Source organism: Babylonia areolata, chromosome 6, assembly GCF_041734735.1.
Source record: "Babylonia areolata isolate BAREFJ2019XMU chromosome 6, ASM4173473v1, whole genome shotgun sequence".
Lineage (NCBI taxonomy): Eukaryota > Metazoa > Mollusca > Gastropoda > Neogastropoda > Buccinidae > Babylonia > Babylonia areolata.
In genome coordinates, this window is record NC_134881.1 from 30463889 (window position 1) to 30471522 (window position 7634).

The 7634-nt window shown below is 38.6% G+C and overlaps 1 protein-coding gene across 1 annotated transcript in view; it reads right to left on the reverse strand.

Annotated features, from left to right (window-relative positions):
- LOC143283493 (single-minded homolog 1-A-like) overlaps nucleotides 1-351 on the reverse strand; it is a 14512-nt gene extending 14161 nt beyond the window's left edge. The window contains exon 1 of the mRNA XM_076589736.1: nucleotides 180-351. Within this exon, the coding sequence (XP_076445851.1) occupies nucleotides 180-351 (172 nt within the window). The remainder of the gene's footprint in view (nucleotides 1-179) is intronic.
- Nucleotides 352-7634: the final 7283 nt, after the last annotated feature.

Consider the following 7634-nt stretch of genomic DNA (forward strand, 5'->3'; position numbering starts at 1 on the left):
TTAGTTAGCTAGTTAGTTAGTGTTGTTGTTATTATTATTGTTATTATTGTTATGATGATAATAATAATGATGATGATAATGATAGTGATAATTATTTAAAAAATAATAATAATAATAACAGCAATAATAATAATAATAACAATAGTAAATGTTATTAAAGATACCGGCCCAGCACTCACCCCGGGGGAAGAAGGAACGCAGCCGAAGACAGGCGACAGTCAGCCTCACAGTTGTCGCCTTGTCCAGCTGGACTGTGATGGCGGAGGGCAGGGGAAGTAACTTGGCCAGTTCCTGTAACTCGCTGTTTTCTTTCTCTCTGCGAGTGCGCGACGGTGTTTTGTTGTTCTCCATCTGTCTGCAGTCAGATGAATTCGATAAAAAAAAAAAAAAAAATAAAAAAAATGAAAAAAAAAGATCGAGTTACTAAAGTGAATACATAAATGCATTAATGCGCAAAAGAAGCGAGTAAATGAATCACAAGGCCATGTATGTGTCAGTGTCACTGTCTCATTTTTGTTCAACCTCACACGAAGTGGTCAATAATGATACATGGAAGATATGTAGACAGACAGACAGATAGACAGGTAGAGATAGATAGATAGATAGATAGATAGATAGATAGAGAGAGAGATAGATAGATAGGTAAAATTTGAGAGATCGTGAGGCGTGTGGTTCCCTGTCCCAGACGCGATGTGTTCCTTTTTCTTCTTTTCTTTTCTTTCCTTTTCTTTTCTTCTGTTTGACAGTCAGAAGTTTCGCGCGTGTGTGTATGTGTGTTTTTTTTGTTTTGTTTTTTGTTTTTTGATTGTTTGTTTTTGTGTTTTTTGGGGGGAGAGAGGGGGGTTGTTTGTTTCTTTGTTTTGTCTTTTTGGTGCTTTTTTTTTTTCAAAGGTTAACGAAAAAACTGACGGAAATAAAGTGAACAGAAAAGAATGAGACGAACGGATGGACGGATGAACAGCTGGCAAAACTTACATATTTTCCCTGCTCTTCTGCAACTGTTATGTTTGCTTTTCTATAATCACTGAAAGCACATTGGAGGCCGAAATTCAGAGTAAACTAAAAACCAAAAGTGAAAAGAAAGAAATAAAGTAAAATCAAATCAAATCAGATAAAATAAAATAAAATAGAATAAAACAAAATAAAATAAAACAATTTTCTTGCGATAGATTAATTCCCTCTCATACGTTTTATACATACATATATACGCTTTAAAAAGTTAAAGTTAATTCTCTCGTTTGGAAGCAGACACGTGGCTCCCAAAAGTTTTAATCAACTGAACCATTCTGAATGCGTGCAGCAATGATAGAAGGCTACCATTTAAAGTGTGCCCGGTTTTAAATGTTTCTTTTTGAACACACTTTGCTGTAAAGCTAGCTGTGAAAGACCAGCCAATTTTATTTTGAGAACACTGCTACTGTTCGTATCGTGCAGTATTTCTTTTTTCCATGTATAATGTTGCTTTTGTACACGTACATCCAGTTATACCTATATGATTTATGAAAGAAGAATAAAAAAAAATTTTTTTAAATGATAAAATGAAATAATAATAATCATGATGATGATGGTGGTGATGTTGATGATGATGATGATAATGATAATAATAATAATAATAATAATAATAATAATAATAATATAATATAATAGTAATAATAATAATATTGATAAAATGAAATAATAACAATAATCATGATGATGATGATGATAATAATAATAATAATGATAATGATAATAATAATAATAATAATAATAATAATAATAATAATAATAATAATAATAATAAATAATAATAATAATAATAATAAAAACAACAATAATAATAATGATAATGATAAAATGAAATAATAATAATGATGATGATGATAATAATAATAATAATAATAATAATAATAATAATAATAATAATAATAATAATAGGCCTCCTTCGGTCATGGCTGACCATGGATAGAGTATATCCGACCTAATGTCTAATTGGGCTGTCTGCTTGGACCAAGCAGCGTCGCCTGTGACTGTAGAGACCGATGCGAGAGAGATGCAGCGGTCACATGTGTAACCTGATGCTGGTCTGTTGGCTGCCGTCCCTTTTCTGCGAGCTCGCTTTTCTGCTGCAGCAGCTGACAGTTTGTCCTCACCAATCCGTAGCTGATTCTTGAGAGTGCTTCTCCGTCTGTTGCGGTCATCTAATGATAATGATAATAATAATAATAATGATCATGATGATAATAATAATAATAATGATGATGATGATGATGATGATGATGATGATGATGATGATGATGAAAATAATAATAATAATAATAATTATTATTATTATTATTATTATCATAATTATTATTATTATTATTACTACTACTACAATAATGATGATGATAATAATAATAATAATGATAATAGTAATAATAATAATTTTATTTAATAATAATAATAATAACAATAATAACAATAATAATAATAATAATAAACATGTGCAGCAATGATAGAATTAAGCAGGACAGCACTGAGAGTAGAGGACCCGGGGGATGGTTTTCTTGTACCCATCATCATCATTCCCTGTGTAGCATTCCAATTGTGAATCGCCTCTCCATCTTCATGTACGAAGTGCCTGATCAGTGAAGATTAAACAGATCCCCATTCGTGTTTGTGGATAAATCAATTAATAAATTAATATACAAACCAAAAAAAACACACAAACAAACAAACGAATAAACAAATAAATAAGAACAAGAAAAAGAAGAACAAGAACAAAAAGAAGAAGAAGAATGATAATAATGTACATTTATATAGCGCCCTTTCTCTCTAAGAGCTCAGGGCGTTTTACATGAAAGAAAAATATCACAAGTTACATAAAACATTCATGACCACTCTTTCTCAAAAAACCCTCCCCCACCATAATAATAATAATAATGTACATTTATATAGCACCCTTTCTCTCTAAGAGCTCAGGGCGCTTTACATGAAAGAAAAATATCACAAGTTACATAAAACATTCATGACCACTCTTTCTCAAAAAGTCTTCCCCCACCCGCCATCCGCCCCCACTCCCCCACACACTCTGCCTTTCCCACTTTATATACATCCGAAGTGAGCTGACATGGATGGTGTTGGAGAACAAGGAAGCCCAGAGTGCTTATAGATAGGTTTTAAATAGATGAGTTTTTAGTGATGAGCGAAAAGCAGAAATCGAATCAGATGCACGGATATGATGAGAAAGGTTGTTCCAGATGTGAGGAGCAGCAAAGAAGAAAGAACGTTCACCATAGATTCTTTGTATTGACGCGAGGAAGTTTCAAAAGGTAATAGATAATAAATCAATATACGAGCAAAAAGAAACAAACGAATAAACAAATAAACAAATAAATAAATGAATATATAAATAAATAAATAAATAGATAGAAGTAGATAGATAAATAAATAAACAAATAAATAGATGGATAAATAAATAAATAAACACAAGCCGGAACAAGGTACAAACTACACCAACTCAACGAATAAACAAAAAACAAACAAACAAACAAACAAAAACAACAAAAACAAGAACAAAAAACAACAACAGATGAGTAAATGAATAAATGAATAAATACATAGATCAATAAATACATAAACAAACACAAGCCGGAACACGGTACAAACTACCACAACTCAAATCAGTCCACTGGAACCGCAGTGATTGCACGAGTGTATCCCACCAGGTCGCTGCGTAGAGTGAACAATTCAGGGGGGTTTAAACCTTACGAACAACCTCATGAAATTATCATTATTACTGATGACCCGAGCAACAAGGTTAAGGTGTCAGGCCTCCTTCGTCTTCATTGGTCGTCGCTCACATGACGTCAGTTATACGCACGCGCAGCCGAAACCTGTCAGCAAATGGAGTGAGGGAGAACAGTTGTGGGAGGGTCATGCTGAAAGAGGCCTGGCTGGAAGTCTGTCATTAACTCTCTCCATGCGAACGGCGAAAGAGACGACGTTAACAGCGTTTCACCCCAATTACCACCATCAAAATATTGCAAGCGGAAGGCTCTTATACTGAAGAGGTGAATGTTGACAAAGAATACCACAATTCTGACGACGGAAGCTAAAGGTTGGGTCATTCAGACACCCACTGGACATCCGAGGGGTCTATGTAGAGGATAAGAGAGGACTGGCCGTACTGAGTGAGTTAATATCAAGGTGACAAAAGAAACCAAAGGTGTATGAAAACTGCGTGAGTTTTTTGTTTGTTTATTTGTTTTCTTCTTCTCTCTTCTTTTTATAAGTTTTGTCGCGTTTCTCACTGGAAAAAGAAAGAAAGAAAAAAAAAAGTGTGTGCTGTATCTCATTTATTAGGACCGAATTAAGCAATCCGTGACCTGCGGAATGTTAACGAGTTTTGGACCAGTGTGGAACGAGCTTTTCATGGGGCGATACGTGTGGCCTGCACCATTAGGGCCACTGACGATGACTGTTCGGCGTGTCGGTCGATGGCAACAGTGCCATTCAACTTGTGAACGTCGGCTTCACAACTGGTGTGTATTCGATCGATTACTGGAAACATAAAACAGAGAGAGAGAGAGAGAGAGAGAGAGAATGGGGGCTGGCGGGGTGGGGGTTGGGGGGCGTGGAGAAAAGAGGGGAAGAATTAAGATAGGGGAAGGCAGGGGTAGGGGGCAGGAGGGCAGGGAGGTGGGGGGAAAGGGGGGGGTTCGGAGGGACAGGAGAGAAAGAGTCAAAGTAGAACGGAGGAGAGGTGGGGAGAAGGAGAGAGACAAAGAGGGGAGGGGAGGGAGGAATGAAGGGGCTGGGAAAAAAGAAAAAAGAAAAAGAAAGAGGGTGTAAAAAGAGCAGTGCCAGAGAGGTAAAGAGAGGGCGGAGAGGGAGAGAGGAGGGCACAGAGGGAGAGAGAGACAGAGATGGGGGGTTGGGGGGGGGGGGGGGGCGGCGTGGGGGTGGAGAGAGGGGGTAGGAAGGGAGGGTCAGTCATCAGTATGGACTTCTTTCTTTCTTTCTTTCTTTCTTTTTCTTCTGGCTAAGAAACGACACATGCACGAGAACGGATAATTCATCACAATAATCCCTTTGTCTTCAGGCCTGAGTGTGACGCTGGCAGAGGTTATGGGTTCTGCATTGAGCTGGATCCACCAGGAGAGATTTCTGTTTCCTCCTCCTCCCCTCCCCCCCCCACCCCAACCCCCCCCCTCCCCCTGGGCCCCCTCCTCCCACCACCACCATGGATGATTTCCTCGGGTATGGATATATTGTATAATTGTATTGTTCTTTTTTTTTTCTTTTTTTTTTTTTGGTCTTGTCACAACAGACTTCTCTGTGTGAAATTCGAGCTGCTCTCCCCAGGGAGAGCGCGTCGCTCCAATGAGAGCGCCACCCATTTTTTGGGGGGGGGGGGGGGGGGTTATTTTTTCCTGCATGCAGTTGTTTTTTTGTTGTTGTTTTGTTTTGTTTTGTTTAATTACCTATTGAAGTGGATTTTTCTTTAAAAAAAAAAAAATGGTCAGGGACACCCCTTTTGTTGCCATGGTTTCTTTCACGTGCGCTAAGTGCATGCTGCACAAGGGACCTCGGATTATCGTCTTATCCGAATGACTAGGGTCCAGACCACCACAACTAAGGTCTAGTGGAGGGGGACAAATTACTGGCGACTCTACTGGAGTTCGAACTAGTGCGCTCAGATTCTCTCGCTTCCTAGGTGGGCGCGTTACCTCAATCGGACCAGGACACCGAATCATTTAAAGACACATGCCCTGCTAGTGTACACTTATGGTATGTAGACCTGGCATGTAATTCACTGACGACATCGGGATCTTTTAATGTGATGTATGTGTGTGTGTGTGTGTGTGCGTGTGTGTGTGTGTGTGTGTGTGTAGCAGTAGTAGTAGTAGTAGTAGGAGGAGGAGGAGGAGGAGAAGGAATATCTCGAGGATGTGTGTGTGTGTGTGTGTGTGTGTGTGTGTGTGTGTGTGTGAACGTATTCTTATCAGATTTCTGTCTTTCGTTGTGTTGCAGTTCCTAGTCTGCAGGCTGTTTACCTCTTCTCATTAATCATAATCAGCATGGGCAACTTTAATTCAATCGTTGTTGTCAATTACGCGTCCATTTTCTTCCATCACTCTCTCTCTCTCTCTCTCTCCATTTCTCGTCTCTTTTACACACACACACACCTACATAAACTTTTTAAAAAAAAGTCAGTGAATGAATCCCAGCCATAACTATGTGTATTTCTGAGAGAGAGAGAGAGAGAGAGAGAGAGAGAGAGAGAGAGAGAGAGAGAGGGAGGGAGAGGGAGGGAGAGGGAGAGAGACACAGAGAGAGAGAGGGAGAGAGACAGAGAGAGGCAGACGGAGAGAGACGGATCACTTAAATACTGGGCTGACAGTGTACATTGTTGTCTTTGGTTGGTTGTTTTTTTTGTTTTTTTTCTTGTTTTTTTTTCTCTCTTTTCTTCCCTGTTTTGTATTGTAGATAATTATTATACTTAATTCGGACCACTCATGGTAGCGAAGATATGGCCAATCTTCTTTGGAAGTAAGCACTTCCCATTTGTTTGAACCTCATTGCAGGACTTCTGTAAAATGTTTTCAAGCCTCTCGTGCACGTTTATGAAAGCCTACCCACTGGAAATTCTTATTCTTATTTATTCTTATTCTTGTTGCTTATAGTCCAGCCGACCGCACAGGGCCATATCAGGACTGCCAAACCATACAAATGCTCAACCGTGTCAACACAAAACTGTCACATCTACAAAAAACAACAACAACAACAACAACAAAAAAACAAACAAACAAACACTAAGACAAAGACTAAACACAGTTATGACGCAGTATCCCGACCATTTAGCTCCTTAGGATAAATAAGACTAGGCCATGCTGAGGTCGCCAGCCATTCCGCTTAATCTATCATCCCCAGATTACGAAAAATCGTAAAAAGGGGGGAAAAAAACAAACAAACAAACAAATAACCAACAACAATTCTTCAATGCCAAACAAAGCATACATAAAAAAGGCCATAAAAGCAAATAACACTGCAGAATATATGGGCAGCTACAGTGACCATCTCAGTGTTTACATCTCACTACCAGAGCAAAACAGCACAGACTGCGGAAGAGAGAAAAAAGTGTCAAGGCTTGCTTGAAAAAAGAAAGGGGAATGGATTGGGAAGGCAGAAAAAGGAGACAACAGTGAAAATAGAAAAAAGAAAGAAAGAAAAAAAAAAAAGCAGAAACAAAGAGTGTGACAGAAAAGAGGTAATTTCTAGCACAGAATTTCCAGAAGGCAAGGATGCTATTTATACTGAAAGACCCCCGGCATCCCAACGGGAGGCACTGAAATTTGTCCACCAACTAAACAACACAGCTCTGAGTTGCTTAGTTACTCAGATCACAGTGGCCTGCTAGTGACAACAGTTCCCTGAATTTTTCGTCATTCAAACTTTTACTACATTGGCTGGGAATCGGGCAGAATGTGGATTAAGTAAAGGCTACCAATTTGTAGTCATTGCCGTGTAATGACTGTATACGTTCAAATGACTGGATGCGTCAAAACTGAGCCTGTGATGTAATCATTTTCGGAAATGACCGATTTCCCGAACTGACTTATAAATACACACAGAAAAACAATACAGAAAAATCCCACAGCTCTTCCTTC